Source organism: Lepus europaeus, chromosome 5 (assembly GCF_033115175.1).
Source record: "Lepus europaeus isolate LE1 chromosome 5, mLepTim1.pri, whole genome shotgun sequence".
NCBI classification, from domain to species: Eukaryota; Metazoa; Chordata; class Mammalia; order Lagomorpha; family Leporidae; genus Lepus; species Lepus europaeus.
This window is the reverse complement of record NC_084831.1, coordinates 78,047,619-78,064,286: the sequence shown is the minus strand read 5'-3', so window position 1 is coordinate 78,064,286 and position 16,668 is coordinate 78,047,619. Positions and strand designations below refer to the sequence as shown.

Sequence of the window (16,668 nt, the reverse complement as noted above, 5' to 3'; positions counted from 1 at the left end):
TTTTGGAAGTGATTAATTTTTAGTACAGGATATTTTTCTCATTTGTAATTTCATGTTTTTAATAGTCTGCTTATTCAACAGTTAGGTTAATATTCTGTTCCATTTTTTTGTATTGTCTATTTGAATTCAAGATTGATGTGATAGCAGCCGGCGCTGTGGCTCAGCGGTTTAAAGCTGCAGCCTGCAACGTCGGCATCCCATATGGATGCCGGTTCATGTCCCGGCTGCTCCACCTCTGATCCAGCTCGCTGCTAATGGCCTGGGAAAACAGTGGAGGATGGCCCAAGTGCTAGGCCCTCTACACCAGGGAGACCTGGAGGAGGCTCCTGACTCCTGGCTTTGGCCTGGCCCAATCCTGGGTGTTGTGGCCATTTGGGGGGTGAACCAGCAGATGGAAAATCTCTGTCTCCTCTCTCTGTAACTCTGCCTTTCAATTAAATAAATAAATCTTTTTTTAAAATGATGTGATATAGTGCTTGATGGCTTATTACGTGAAATAGACTATTTTTTTTTTTTATTTAACATTAAGATTTATTTAAGTCCAAGACCTCCAGCCAGAGTAGCCTGGGGGCGGGGGAGGGGCGCTTCAAGAGAGGCAAAGCCCAAAGGGACTGGTGGTAGTGGGGTTTTTAAGCACAATTTTGGGAAAAATAGACTAATATTTTATAGATCATTCAAAAGGCAGAATGCCTTTGGAGAAGGAGCAGGACCAGGACAAAGCCAGGAGCTCTGTCTAGATGTCCCTTGTGAGTAGTGGCAGGAACCTAAGTACTTGGCCCTGTTCCGCCTCCCAGGAACATTAACAGGAAGCTAGATTGGAAGCAAAGGAGCTGGGACTCCAGGATGAGATCCAGACATACTGAGCAGAAGCCACAATGCCCACCTCTAAATTTTATTTTTAAATGCACAGTTTTTATTAAGTGGAAATTCTAAGTTTCTACGTGAGTTCATGTAAGACATGTGTCTAAGGGCAGCCTTTCGGCCTCACAGTTAAGGTGCTGATTGGGATGCTCACAGTGCCTGGCACCTGGGTTCTAGTCCCCGCTCTACTCCAGATTACAGCTTCCTGCTAAGTGCTCCTTGGGAGGCAGCAAACGATGGCTCGAGTAGTTGGCTCCTGCCACATGTCTAGGAGATCTAGGTTGAGTTCTTGGCCCAGTTGAAACTGCTACAAGCATTTGGGGAGTAAACTTGCAAATGGAAGCTTTCTGCCTCTCAAATAAAAATTAAAATAATAAAGAACAGATTTTCTAGCCTGTTATTTTTTTAAAAGATTTATTTATTTATTTGAAAGGCAGATTGAGAGAGAGATCTTCCATCTGTAGGTTGACTCCCTAAATGGCTGCAATGGCTGAAGCTGGGCTGATCCAAAGCCAGGAGCTTCATCTGGGTCTCCCATGTGAGTGCAGGGGTCCAAGCACTTGGTCCAGGTCCGCAGCTTTCTCAGACCATAAGCAGAGAGCTGGATGGGAAGTGGAGCAGCCAGGACTCCCTGGTACCCATATGGGATGGAGCTGCATATGGTGGCTTTATCTACTACACCACAGTGCTGGCCCTGCCTGTTGTTTTTTAAAATATATATTCACGTAGTTAGGCGGCAAGCAAACATGGACAGCTAGATAAGTCGTGAAATGGCAACTGTGTGGATGTTGACATACTGATCGCTGTTTCTTTGGTTTGTTTGTTACGGTAGAGAAAGGCGTTCGAAGAAGAAAGAGCCAGTTGGTTAAAGCAGCAGTTCTTAACTATGACTACCTTTGACCACCAGAACTCAGAAAATGTGAAACTTTTCAGTGCCTTCTCAGGAAGTAAGTGCCTCACACACTCTTGTCCGAACACACACTTCAATAAAGCGTACAGCTCTCTACTTGGAACTAAAAATCAACTTTAATATTTTATTTACTGTAGCTCCAGTGGGGATGATAGGACAGTGCATGACTTTCATAACTTTTGTTCTAAGTGTGTAAGAATGTCACGTTTGGCAATTTAGTCTAGAACTATAATTTTAGAAATCTAGGTCCTTCAAGTATTTGCAGAATATGCAACAAAAATCACAGAATTAATGAAGTTCAGATGAATGTTTTCTGTTTCTTACCTCCCTCAGAACTCCAGTGACTCTTGCTAGCAGTTGCCTTCTCTACATTTAACACCTCATCATGTGTACTGCCTGTTTTCCTTTTTTTCTTTTTAACAGGTTCGGATCGAGACAATCTTATAATGCACTCGAGGCCGCGGCAAAAGAAGCCTCACGGTGTGTCTAATGGGTCTCCGGTCTGCACGTCTAAGCTGACTCAGTCTCTTCCTGCTTCACCTTCCAATTCAGACTTCTGCCAGCCACGTTCCTGTGTGTCTGAGCACAGGTATTTGCCTATAGACGCTTTTCTCACATACTTCTAAAAATCACCGAATCTGCGCTGCTAAGGAAAGAGTGGCTTATCTGTAGTATTAGCAACAATAGAGGCTTTGAGGAGGAAGTTAGTGGATTTTTTTTTTAAAGATTTATTCAAAAGAGTTAGAAGGAGAGACAGAGAACGAGAGAGAGAGAGAGACAGAGATATCTTCCACCCACTGGTTCACTCCCCAGATGGCTGCAACAGCTGGGGCTGAGCATGTAGGTGGCGGGGGCCCAAACACTTGGGCCAGTTCTCTGCTGCTTTTTCCAGGCCATTAATTAGCAGGGAACTGGATGTTAATGGGATGCCCATGTGGCAGGGGTGGCTCTAGCCACTGTGCCACAACACTGCTCCAGTAGATTGATTTCTTCATTCTACAAATAGTTATTGGTGTCCAATATAAATAGGGATTGGGCGAGGATGCTGGAGGTACAGTTTTGAACAGTGTACACCTGAGCTAAATCATAGAATGTGTAACTTTTTTAAAAATTTATTTGACAGAGTTATAGACAGACAGGGAGAAAGGTCTTCCTTCTGTTGGTTCACTCCTCAAATGGCCACCAGGGCTGGCACTGCACTGATCCGAAGCCAGGAGCCAGGTGCCTCTTCCTGGTCTCCCAGGTAGGTGCAGGGGCCCAAGCACTCAGGCCATCCTCCACTGCCCTCCTGGGCCACCGCAGAGAGCTGGACTGGAAGAGGAGCAACCGGGACTAGAACCCGGCGCCCAAATGGGATGCCAGCACCACAGGCAGAGGATTAACCAAGTGAGCCACTGCGCTCATTTCCAAGAGTTACATAATATATTAAGTACTTTAGTTACAAGGATATTGTTTTGACAGGTTTTGTAGAGTACATATTTTCAGGTTCTTTTTGGTGTGCCCATTTCATTGGTGTTGAAGGGCGGCAGAACTGGGAAAAACCTGTGCAACTTGAATGATAAAAAAAATTCTCTGCCCAAGGGTGACAGTGGTAAAAAGGTTGCTCTCTGTCCCCAGAAAATGCATATATTGCTGCGTTTTTGCATTTTCCTCTATCGCTAAATCATTTTCTTCTTCTTTTTTTTTTTTTTGGACAGGCAGAGTGGATAGAGAGAGAGAGAGACAGAGAGAAAGGTCTTCCTTTTTGCCTTTGGTTCACCCTCCAATGGCCGCTGCGGCCGGCGCATCTCGCTGATCCGAAGCCAGGAGCCAGGTGCTTCTCCTGGTCTCCCATGCGGGTGCAGGGTCCAAGGACTTGGGCCATCCTCCACTGCCTTCCCGGGCCATAGCAGAGAGCTGGCCTGGAAGAGGGGCAACCAGGATAGAATCCGGCGCCCCGACCAGGACTAGAACCTGGTGTGCCGGCGCCACAAGGTGGCGGATTAGCCTGTTAAGCCATGGCGCCAGCCTCATTTTCTTAAATGTAATGTTAATACTCTGCCTCAGGGCCGATTCCAAGATTAATTTTGAACTGAGTGGCCGGCGCCGTGGCTTAACAGGCTAAGCCTCCACCTTGTGGCGCCGGCACACCAGGTTCTAGTCCTGGTCGAGGCGCCGGATTCTATCCTGGTTGCCCCTCTTCCAGGCAGCTCTCTGCTATGGCCCGGGAAGGCAGTGGAGAATGGCCTAAGTGCTTGGGCCCTGCACCCGCATGGGAGACCAGGAGAAGCACCTGGCTCCTGGCTTCGGATCAGCGCGATGCGCCGGCCGCAGCGGCCATTGGAGGGTGAACCAACGGCAAAAAGGAAGACCTTTCTCTCTCTCTCTCTTACTATCCACTCTGCCTGTCAAAAAAAAAAAAAAAAAAAATTTTTTTTTTGAACTGAGCATAGGAAGCCAAGAGAGTATCCCTAGTAAGATAAAGAGCAGCAGGGCCAGGTGCTGTGGTGTGATGGATTAAACCGTGCCTGGGGACTCCCATCTCCTGTACCACGTGCCTGGAATGGAGCCTCAGCTATTCTGTGCTTCCAACCCAGCCTCTTGCTAGTGCATCCTGGGGGGGGCAGCAGAGATGGCTCAGGGCTTGAGTCTCTTTGGTCTCCCGTTGTCCTGACTGTTGCTGCCATTTGAAGGGTGAACCCACAGATGGAAGATCTCTCTCTCTGTGTGTATCTGCCTCCCTCTCTGTCACTCTACCTTTAAAACAAAAAGATAGCAAGGAATAGGAAAGATCAAAGGGGAGGTTAGCAAGTGCGGTGATAATCTTTCCTCTTAATTAAAGTAGGAGACAGGGTCCTGAGGGCCTGCAGTTTTTCAGGCGCCTTGGAAAGAGGAGCCAGAGCTGCAGCAGGCTTGGCCCTTGGCAGTGAGAGATTGGCCTGGAGCTGGCTCTCAGGCCAGGATTTGTGTAACAGATTGTAAAACAACATACCAAGCTTTTAAAAAGGAGGACAAGACAGTGCGATTTGTAGTTGCCTTCAAAGGCAGGCAGGACTGGGACTCCAAGCATTGGCAGGCAAGGAAGAGCCGGGTGAGAGAACCCTGGGACGTGGAGGGATCCCAAGGTGGGACGCACATTTCCATGCTGAAGGCGCTCAGTGAAAAAGGCGTGCAAGCTCGAGAAAGTGAGAGATGTAAAAGTTAAAATATGGACGGACGTACAGGGAATAAGAGGAGAGCCCATGTGTACTCAGCACCCACATTTTTAAAATTTTTACTTTACATAATTATTTTTGGTTATGAAATACTTGGCATGATTAGTCCTGAATGGGTTCCAGAAACAAAGCATCCACCGTTTCGTACCTGGGTCAAAGGGTATTGTGAGTTCAGTGTTAATACAGGGAAGGCACTGGGTACATGGTGCATCGTAAACACTCGGTGATGGGCTAGGGGGGAAAAACACGAAAAACACAGATGTACGGTGAGAAAGGCTTTTGTTTCTTGTGTCCTGAGGGCTGGTCTGACCGATATCAGTAGCAGAGAACAGAATTTCATTGCTTAAAGGTACTCTGTCTGGCTGTTCCAGCCTCTAGGAGAAAAACAGACAAGAGTTGTGTGTATAATAGAAAAGCCATGCAGCCTGACATGGTTTCTTGAAATTTTAAATTATTTAAAATTGGATCTCTTGCCCCTGAAGCACCTTGGATCTGGGTTTACAATTAGAGGACAGCAAAGTAATTTGTACGGCAGTGCCCTTGTCGCTCCTTCTCTGTTAGGTAGATTTTACCTAAAGGCTGTATCTTAGAACCTATTGATCATTGTTCGCATCTGTGACAGATCTGAGGCATGGGGATTCTGGGAACTAAATCATTGTAAGCTATTCTAAGGAAGGGTAAGCCGATATAAATAAAAATTTTGATTAGGGTTTGGAGTTAGAAGTAACTTGATGTTTTTTTAGGATTGCCACGTTATGAGGTTGAGTAAGCAAAAGTCACAAGAAATGTACATCTGGAAAATTTTTTGTGAAAAAAAAATTATACTGTATAAACAATTGATAAAAAATGTGTTGTTCACTTGCTACACTTCATAGATTTTTAAAGCAGTCACTTAATCAGATATCTTTGTTTTGAGGCTGGTTGAACCTAAAGGGTCTGCCTTCAATGTCTGGTTCTTAACTGCCTTTATGGGCTTTCATTACATAGCTGGAGGGACAGAGAGACGCAAGTGTGCATGAACAAAAACACATTAAGAGATTTGGAAATGGCAGAAAGCGGTGTGCAACGTGAGCTTGAAATCCCACATGTTCTCTGTCTACCTTAAGTTTCACTTGGGGATGCCCTTCAGAGTGGATTGAGAGAGAAATAAAAGAAATAGACTGGTCACAGGAGTCAGTGGAGAGTGAGAAATGACCAGTGAGGCTGTTTTGAAACAGTTCTTTAATGTTCTTATCAGTGCATCCTCAAAGTGTCCCTGGCACAGGGCAGGGAGGCCATCAGACTTTAGACATTGAGACATGCCTAAATTATCCTGGAAGGAGGGGATACTTACAAAGACCTTCCTATCTTTTCCCAACAGTTCAATCAATGTACTGAATATAACTCCTGAAGAAACAAAACCAAATCAGGTGGGAAGAGAATGTACAAATCAGAAGTGGAGCGTGGTTTCCAGACCCGGATCACAGGAAGGTTGCTATACCGGCTGCTTCTCGCCCTATACAAATTCTCACGTAGAGAAAGATGGCTTACCTTAGACTTGTCGGCTGGAATGTCTTCATTAACCTGTTCATCAAACTTCACATCTGAGTTGAAACAGGGTACAGGGTATATCATAAAGTTGGTCATCTTTAATAATTTCAGATGGTCTGAGTTGTCTGTCTGGACTCCCCTGTCGTCCCCCAAAGAGCTGAAATGTTAAATCTATTTAAATGGATCTAAAAGCTTTGGAGATGTATTTTTAGTAACAGAAGCATCTGGTTCTGTGAATAAAGGAATGTAAGATGTTTGGGTGGAAACAAAAGCACTAGAATGAGTTTCCTCTTATAGGTATTAAAAATAGCACTTTTAGGAAACTGATTATTGTAAATGTTTAATTTTTGTCTTAAACATAGTTGGAATTGGAAGTTTAGCCTTTAACTTGAATGTATACTGTAGATTTTTAACAAAACAAGTTCTATATTTATTATGTTTAGTGTGATTTGAAATTACCTCTTTCATATGTTTTAAATAAAGTGAAATTTATGTATGTTTTGTACATAGATATACATGATTATGTTAAAAGGCTTTAAGAGTTAAAAGTTTCACACAACCATACGTATAGCATTTCATGCCAATAAAAATTTTTTGGTGATATTCTGTTTACAGATTTTTAGGTCCATTGCCACATTACATTTAAGATTTTTTTAATCCATCTGGGCAATAAATATTCAAAGCTGTACCATGAAGCAGAGTTCTTTAGATAATCAGCATTACTAATGTTACATTTTTGAGATTTTTACAGCATTAGATTTTTATTTTATATATGTAGAATATTATAATTTTTAAAAAGATTATAGAGTATAGGGGCAGGACAAAAATATCTTTGAATAAAACAATCTAAGAATATTGGTTTAAGGTATTTGGATGATAGAAGATAGTTAAGATATCTAGATGGTGGTATTTTTCTTACGAGATGGATCCCAATACAGTAATATCTGTACCAGTGAGGGCTTTGTATCATTGCCAGTAATTTTTAAATAATTTTTTCCAATGAGATATTTACCACTGATAATTAAAAACAATGACAATGTAAAAGTATTGGATTGTGTAATCCATGTTCTCTGGACAATCTAGAGTCATTCTGTTTTTGGAACAGTCTGAGGCTGTTTCCTGTCTGTAATGTTCCTGAGTGCATGTTTCTTCATGAAAAGTATCGTACTACTGGTAGTCATATTACTGTAGGGCCGGGATTCTCATCAGAAAGCTTTAAGTGCCTAACCCTGCTTGTCTCTGTACATAGACGCTGACGCAGATCCAGTCCATGGTGGTCCGGTTCCTGTAGTTTAGGCCTAGCTGCCTTCCCGTTTTCGGCACGTACACTCAGAAACCCTGTTTGTGGCTGTCCCATTGAAATGTGTCCTATTACCCACAAAAAGCCTGTCTGTGTCATCTGTTCACTCTGTGTGACTCTGGAGTTGGGTAGTGGCAACCATTTCTTCAGGGCTGGTAGGCTGTCATTAAGAGTATCTTCTGAGACGTTAATGAAGACACTTGTAACATAGTAACCGTATTTCAGCTCAGAGCTGCTGCCTCTTAAACATTGGTGGCTCACTGCCTTCAGCTTGATGCATGCTCACTTCTCTGTAGAATAGTACACGTTACAGATTTTCAGAGATACTGCCATTTTCCAAAGGAAGAGACTTAGCTGGGCTGTAACTGTTGTGCTGCTGTGTAGCAATCCCATGGTCAAAGAAAGGTGCAATTAAAAAGTAGTCAGGAATCCAGCATGTGCCCCTGTGCCCCCCGCGCACGCCTAGAGATTTCCATGATGTGCTCTGCCAGAAACAAATACTCTGGTTTTCAGTGTAAATCTCTCAAGGAGACACTGTTCTGTGATAGTGATTCCTAAAAAGCTGTGTTGTACGTTTCCGTTTTAAAGAGGACTTTATTATTTGGAAAGAAGGATTCCTTGTGAAAGAAACAGTAAAATGGAACTCAGGTACATTTGCTCTTTGCGAAGATTCCCTGCCAGAAATGACCTGTGTTACCTGATAGCATCACCCCTGTGTCGTGCATTCCAGCTCCTCAGTGCTCCCCCGTCACCCTACCTTCCCAGGGTGTGGTCATGGCTTTCATGTTGGAAAACTCCTGACGCCATACGTGAAACCGCTAGCATTTTGTTTTGCTCTTCCCTTTCTGGGTGTGTGCTGTGTACCAGAGCCATGCTGCAGGCTTCCATTCAGCCGTGAGTAAATAATGGCACCACAGTGGACCTAGCTTGGAAGTCCTCATCATTCTAAATAAGCACGTTCTTATTTATCAGCATGTAAATTAAAATATTTTGGACCTCATTTGTTTTTCATGACATATCCACTTTGAATTTTCAAAGCATAAAAGTGGTTAAGAAACATTTGAGATAAGCATCTTATTCTTAAATGCTTGTGTTTGCCACTTAGGATGATGAGAAACTTAGAAGAATTCAATGATACCAGAAAGCTGGGACTAAAATTTCACTTAATGGGTATTTTCTTATGGAAGCAGTGTATTAAATGATGAGTTCTCACAGGATGATCCATAGCAAATTGTTTGCCGTGTGATATAATGGAAATAACACTGTTCTTTGGAAGGAATTGTATATTTCCTACTTTAGCAGACTAGAATTATTCTTTTTTTTTTTTTTTTTTTTTTGACAGGCAGAGTGGATAGTGGGAGACATAGAGAGAAAGGTCTTCCTTTTTGCCGTTGGTTCACCCTCCAATGGCTGCCACAGCCGGCGTGCTGCAGCCGGCGCATCACACTGATCCGAAGCCAGGAGCCAGGTGCTTCTCCTGGTCTCCCATGCAGGTGCAGGGCCCAAGCACTTAGGCCATCCTCCCCTGCACTCCCGGGCCACAGCAGAGAGCTGGACTGGAAGAGGAGCAACCGGGACAGAATCCGGTGCCCCAACCGGGACTAGAACCCGGTGTACCGGCCCCGCAGGCGGAGGATTAGCCTATTAAGCCACGGCGCCAGCCTAGAATTATTCTTAAGCTTGTTAATAACATAGTTTTTTTGTTTTTGTTTTTTGAGCAAACACATTCCAGGTGGATAAGCAGAAGAACACCCTGGAATCCAGTCTCGACCTCCCTCGGTGGAGCTGGAAGCTGCCGGGCCCCCAGGATGGTGGTGACAGGCAGCACCCTCTGCAGACCCTTCCCTAAGTGCCCTGTTGTAAAAATCGTCCAAGTGTGTTGCTGGGTGTGAACCATGCTCTGAGTTCTAGATTGGGTTTAGAGTAAGTGTGGATCATGGAAGCCTAGTAAATCCGCATACTCTGCTGTTTGTCCTCTTTCCAGTCTTTGAGCATTGATGTAGCATCTGACAGATGGCAGGGCTTGCGGTGATGAGGATAAGAAGACAGCACACTGCCTGATGTTGAGACTCTGAAATAAGTGGAAAACCAGCTATGTAACCCTGGCACATTGCTGTAATACTGATTCACACATTTGTTCTGTTCTTAAAACGTGGACTGGTGTTTCTGTTCTAGAGCCGCATAACCATTGTGGAACAGTAACATGGCTGCAGTTAAAGTCTTGGCATCATTTGTGTGGAAGGTGTTAAATGTGATTATGGTTTTGTTTTTGTGGGTTTTGTTTCTATAATACAAATGTTTACCTGTAAAATAGTATAGGATTTTCTCCCCACATGAACATGAATTATTATCTAATAGAAAAAGCATTTGCAAAGATTTGCGCACCATGGAAGATAATGAACTAGGTTATTCCAGTCCTTTTCCTTAATACTGTGTTCCTTTTTCAGGCTGGATGTAAATTAAGAGTGGAGTGGATTGTTGATTAAATTAATATAAAAGTTTTCACTTGTCTTGCTGAGGTGTTTTTTATATTTTTGGTGATATTTGCAAATAATGGATTTTGGAGGATACAGAAAGTGCTGTTATGTCTGTGATTATACATATAGATCCTGGTAAAGATGCACTTCAATATTCATAGATTTAAGAACTATTTGTACCTAGTATAATACTTAACACAGAGTATGCTCATATTGGTGTTTGTGAATTATAAAACGCTGATAAAACTTACATGGCACATTTCTTCACTGAAATGAATGGACTCTACAGTTTTGGTTAGAACCCCAAAGCTGTTATTTCTCAAGAGGGTAGGAAGCTTGTTTTATGATTGTGTTTCCAACCCTATCTTGCTTGATTCTTTCCCCAGAGTATTAGGGTAAACAGGTCATGCAGCAGATAGCAAGCACTACGTTGGTGTAACATAGGCAGAGATTGCAGTCTTGCCCATGTAGCAGTCCGGGGTGAACCAGTCCACCTGTAGCTGCCACCGCCTGGAATGCATGGGGTCCCAGCGTTCCCAACTCAGGGGAAGGCAGAGGGGATCATGGTGCATGACACTAGGCTACTGAGAAAGTTTGTGGGAAAATGGAATTAAAGGATAGGATAAGTTTCTTTTCATGCAAAACATTGTGAAATCTCATTTTTTCAAAATGTTCAAATGGTAGTATAGTTTTACTTGCTAAGATATCTTACGTGCACAGAGCATTCACATAGTCTTTTAATTCTTTCAGTAACTCTGCAAGAGGGTATTAATTTTCCTGTTTTTAGAGAGTTGACAGCAAACTTGGATGCTAAGTGATGAACTCTAGTGTGTGATAAAGCCAGAACTTAAAAACCCGAATCTGGGTAGGCGTTAAAGCACAGCACTTTAAGCTACAGCTTGGAACATGCAAATCCCGTATCAGAGTTCCGCTTCGAGTCCTGACTTCTCCGCACTTGTGGTCCAGCTCCCTGCTAATGCACCTGGCAGGCAGCATGTGCAAGTACTTGTGTGGGAGACCTGAATAGAGTTCCAGGCTCCTGGCTTGAGCCTGGCCCAGCCCCAGTTGTTGAAGCATTTGGGGAGTGAACTAGCAGATGGAAGATCACTCTTGCTCTGCCTTTCAATAAACTTTAAAAAAAAAAAAATTCTCAGGGCTGGCACTATGGCGCAGTGGGTTAAGCTGCCGCCTGCAGCACTGACATATGGGTGCTAATTTATGTCCCAGCTGTTCCAGTTCTGACCCAGCTCCCTACTAATGTGCCTGGGAGAGTAATGAAAGATGGCCTAGGGGCCGCGCCATGGCTCACATGGCTAATCCTCCGCCTGCGGTGCCGGCATCCCATGTGGGTGCCGGGTTCTAGTCCCGGTTGCTCCTCTTCCAGTCCAGCTCTCTGCGGTGGCCCAGGAGGGCAGTGGAGGATGGCCCAAGTGCTTAGGACCCTGCACCCGCATGGGAGACCAGGAGAAGCACCTGGCTCCTGGCTTCGGGTCGGCGCAGCACTGGCCGTAGCAGCCATTTGGAGAGTGAGCCAACAGAAAGGAAGACTTTTCTCTCTGTCTCTCTCACTGTCTATAACCCTACCTGCCAAATAAAGAAAGAGAGGAAGATGGCCTAAGTGTTTGTGCCTCTTGCACCCACGTGAGAGACATGGATGAAGCTCCTGGCTGCTGCCTGGCCCAGCCCTGGTCATTGGAGCCATTCGGGAAATGAAGCAGCAGCTCGCTCTCCTCTCTCTGTAACTCTGAAGTAAATCTTAAAATCTTCACAGCACCCTATTTAAAAAAAAAAAAAAAATGTATCTTCTGATTTCTAAATTTCCAACTTAGTCTACTCACTCCGGGGCAGTGAGTGTGTGTCCCTCTGCGGCTACAGCCACAGTGACCAGAAACACCTTGTTTTGTCCAGAGGTCAGGTGAGCTTTCAGAAACACTTTTTCATGAAAAATAAGGTGATGGGATGCACGTGCTGTGGCTTTTGTGCTTTGTGTAAGGAGGCTAGCTTCCTCCAGGCAGCTGGAACTGTTCTTCTGTCGCATCTGCATTTCCATGCTGAACTCTGGTCAGTGGAGACTGTCATTCCTGGTTCTGATGCCCCCTTAGCCAACCATACGCCAGACCAGTGTACTGATTAGAAAAAAAAAGCAAAGCTTTTACATAATCCCTGGAGCCAGAAGACTGATTACCGAGAGCCTGCCCTCGATTCTGTCTTTGGCTCCAGTTCTGTACGGTATGTGACACCTGGACTACAGGGGTGGAGCTGATCTGACCCGGCAGCTCTGAGGTCAGACAGCTGCTTCCCCAGGTTCGGGCTCTGCTCGCTGTTAGCCCTGACTACCGCAAACCAGCCTGTCAACCTCTAAGTACAGGTGTTAATTATAACAGTCTGGTTGCCTACACGGAGGTTTTTTTGGCCCAGATTTCTTTAAGAATAAACTTTTGTATATGTTTAATTTTTGATCAGTGAAGAGGTCCAATCAAATGTAGTTCTAATAGTCACCCAGGACTGAATGCTTCGTGGAAGGAATATCAGCTTAAATTGAAACACTCTGCCTCTTAACTTGAAAAATCCTTTTACCTTTAAAAGCAGATGACTGATAGCTGTGATTTTTTTAGATTTTATTTATTTTAGGGAAAGAATAGTAAAAATATAAAATTACTTGACCTCAGTTGAAACCAAGCTTTTCCAAATAATTTTGCAGATTCCATGTTAATCCCACCAAGAAAAGTAGATCCAGCAAGCAGCCACACACTGCCTTGGCACATACGCTCTCGAAGAGATGGTTTTCCATCTTAAACAGTGGCAATGTATCACTGAGATTTGCAAATTCAGTTTTGATCTTTCATTTCTGAAGCACTGTTGCTCATTTTTATCAAGGGCAAAGATCTGGGGCAAGAACTCATGTGTTTAAAATTTAAATTCTGGGGCCAGTGCTGTGGCACAGTGAGTTAAAGCCCTGGTGGGCTGAAGCACCGGCATCCCATATGGGCGCCAGTTCTAGTCCCGGCTGCTCCACTTCTGATCCAGCTCTCTGCTGTGGCCTGGGAAAGCAGTAGAAGATGGCCCAAGCACTTGGGCTCCTGCACCCGTGTGAGAGACCCAGAAGAAGCTCCTGGCTCTCGGCTTCGGATCGGCGCAGCTCTGGCCGTTGTGGCCAGTTGGGGAATGAATCAGCAGATGGAAGACCTCTCTCTCTGTCTCTAACTCTCTAACTCTGTCTACTCTGTCTTTCAAATAAATAAAATAAATCTTAAAAAAATAAAATTTAAGTTCTTCCGTAAGAAACAAAAGGACCATGATAAATTGCAGCGGTGGACTTTGACTGTGCAGCGAGGGCCAGAAAGGGCTGTGCAGCTGCGACAGCCGCTGGGGCCATGATCTGAGCCTGTGGCAGCGAGACTTTCTTTGCACTGGGTAGCTTTGGATTGCAGACCTCAAAACACTGCATAACAGGGATTCATTGATTATAGCTCATGTGCCCGAATTGTACAAACCAAGAAGCTGTGATAGTGAAAAAGGGAGCTGTTCTTTGCAGCCCTGTACCCTGGGTGTAAATGGGAAAGGACAGTCCCCCTGGGGCTGATGGAAGACCATCTCCAAGTAACCGGGACACAGGAGTTTTGATGTTTGAACCCTCCCTCGCCCCCAAGCTGCTAACTGTAATTCGTGCCTCAGATACAATTTCTGAAGGGATTGAATCAAGTTGCGGCCTTAGCCTAACAACACATTCTCCTAGAACACTTGCTTAATAAATGCCCAAGGGGACTGATGTGTTAGGGAACTATGTAAGCATCATGCACAATTTGCATGTGTTTCTGTGTTCTGTCTATGAGAAACATTAGGGGAATGTAGAAACTCCCCAGCAGAACCAAGCAGAACAGGAACATACAACACACACAGCCACACACACACACACACACCTCAAGTGTGCCTCTGTCTGGCAGGGAGAGGTAACAACATACAAGGTCAAGGCTGTGAAACCACATGACCTTTGTACAAACTACAGTGGCCCTGTGTAGCCAGAATGAAGGCAGTGGGAGGGGTAGGCAGGGGCCAGGCTAGAAGGGTCTTGGATAAGGGGGTAGGGGTTGAATTATCCTGAAGGCTTGAAGATGCTCTTGAATCCTTGAAGTGCAAGTGCGACACAAGCCTGATGTCTCTCCTTGTCGGAGCACCGTGAGCAGTCCCCTGTTAAAGCACTGATCACAAATGCCTGACTGAACTACCTTCGTTGCATTCTTCATGTTCTGATTTCCGGGTGGAGGCAGTCTGGAGAGTTGCTGGAAGGAAAGCAAAATGGCAATGAGACCAGGTTGCAGGGATCCAAGTGAGAAGTGACTGAGAGGAGGGGGTGGGCTTAGGGTACAATCTGCCTTGATGCTGGGCTTAAAGGAAACTCCATGCTGACTTCTGGCCCAGAGGGATGGATGACAGGGCTTAAGGACGAACAGCTTCAGAAGACTGTGCGGGAAATGGTGAAGCCAGCAGACCTGGGGTGTCTGCACATTATGCTTGAGAAAGTTCTGTCTGCAGGCCTGGGCTGGCATGAGCCCTGGCACTTCTCCTTGCGAAAAGAATGTATCCCTGAGGCCTTGGACCAGCCGGGACTGGTGGGACCTGGTAAAGTTATCCCAGTGAAGTGGTTTATGGTGAGTGCCTCTTGTTGCCTGTGAGGCTGGGGATCTGAGTAGTGAGCTGCATGGATGGGTGCTGCCTGCCTACCTGACCCTGAACACCTTGGCCCAGGTGAGCGTTGCAGCATCTCTTAAGATGATTTAACACTGTTGTGACTCTGGGAAGGGACAGCTGGAGGCTTGGGCTTGGTTTCTCCCTGACTTGGCCATGCACCTTTTTCCTTTGCTGATTTTTCTTCTGTATTCTTTGCTCCTATACATCATGGCCATGAGCCAAAGCGGGTCTTAGTCCTGAGAGTCCTCATGAGTCATCAAGCCTCAGAGTGGGATACAGGGATAATGAGTTGTTTGGAACATGGGTCCAGTGGACAGTGATATGTGAGCTGGAACTCAACAGCAAGGTCTGGGCTAGATATTGAGAGTCAGTACATGAAGGGCTATTAAAGCTGTGGGCATTGGGGCCGACACTGTGGCCTAGTGGGTAAAGCCGCCGCCTGCAGTGCCGGCTGCTCCATTTCCAATCCAGCTCTCTGCTGTGGCCTCTCTACTATGGAAAGCAGTAGAAGATGGCCCCTGTACCTGAGTGGGAGACCCAGAAGAAGCTCCTGGCTTCAGATCGGCCCAGCTCCAGTCATTGAAGCCATTTGAGGAGTGAACCAGCGGATGGAACTCTCTCTCTCTCTCTCTCTCTGTAACTCTGCCTTTCGAATAAATAAATCTTAAAAAAAAAAAAAAAAAAAAAAAAAAAAACAACTGTGGGCACACCGGCAGTCACAAAGGACAGAGAACAGAACAAGAAACACAAGGTAGAGTCTTGGAAAACAGGCAGGTGTAGAGACAAAGGCCCCTTTCATGGCATGAAGAGAAGAGAGCTGAGGGTGAATACCAAGAAGCTGTCCCAAGCCATCCTGAGGAAGGAGAGAATTTTCAGGAAGTTCAAATGTTACAAAGATGACCAATAAGATCAAGATAGACAAAGACACAAATTGGCAGTGCTGTGCTCCTTAGTAACTCCCACTCGGGTGCAGAGACCCAAGCTCTTTGGCCATCTTCCACTGCTTTCCCAGGCCAATAGCAGAGAACTGGATCAGAAGTGGAGCAAGCCGGCGTCGCGGCTCACTAGGCTAATCCTTCGCCTTGCGGCGCCGGCACACCGGGTTCTAGTCCCAGTCGGGGCACCGATCCTGTCCCTGTTGCCCCTCTTCCTGTCCAGCTCTCTGCTGTGGCCAGGGAGTGCAGTGGAGGATGGCCCAAGTGCTTGGGCCCTGCACCCCATGAGAGACCAGGAGAAGCACCTGGCTCCTGCCATCGGAACAGCGCGGTGCGCCGGCTGCAGCGCGCCTACCGTGGCCTTCATTGGAGGGTGAACCAACGGCAAAAAGGAAGACCTTTCTCTCTGTCTCCCTCTACTGTCCACTCTGCCTGTCAAAAAAAAAAAAAAGTGGAGCAGCCAGGACTTGAACTGGCTCCTATTTGAGATGCGCAGACAGAGGCTTAGCCACAGTGCTGACCCCCTTAAAAGCTGGCTAGGAGTGAACCAGGAGGGCTGTGGGCAGGGCATCGCTCACAATTGGGCATTGGGTGACAAAAGGCAAAGGAGGGGGAACAAGAAATGAGGTGGCAAGAAAGCCAGGAATCTGATTGCTGACGGGAACTTGGGAAATATCCTGAAATCATTGACGGTCATAATACAGAATAATAAAATTGGTCAGAATCCCACTTTAAAGAATCATGCTGGGGGTTCTGTGGAGAATGACCTACA

General features: G+C 45.4%; 1 protein-coding gene across 3 annotated transcripts in view; it reads left to right on the top strand.

Moving 5' to 3' along the window:
• Nucleotides 1–10,300, top strand: part of SSX2IP (SSX family member 2 interacting protein) — a 52,358-nt gene extending 42,058 nt beyond the window's left edge. For all 3 annotated transcript variants that reach the window (XM_062191639.1, XM_062191640.1, XM_062191637.1), the window contains exons 12-14: nt 1,694–1,808; nt 2,195–2,360; nt 6,326–10,300. In XM_062191639.1, coding sequence (XP_062047623.1) covers nt 1,694–1,808; nt 2,195–2,360; nt 6,326–6,500 — 456 coding nt within the window. In that variant the 3' untranslated portion in view covers nt 6,501–10,300. The remainder of the gene's footprint in view (nt 1–1,693; nt 1,809–2,194; nt 2,361–6,325) is intronic.
• The last annotated feature ends 6,368 nt before the right edge of the window (nt 10,301–16,668 follow it).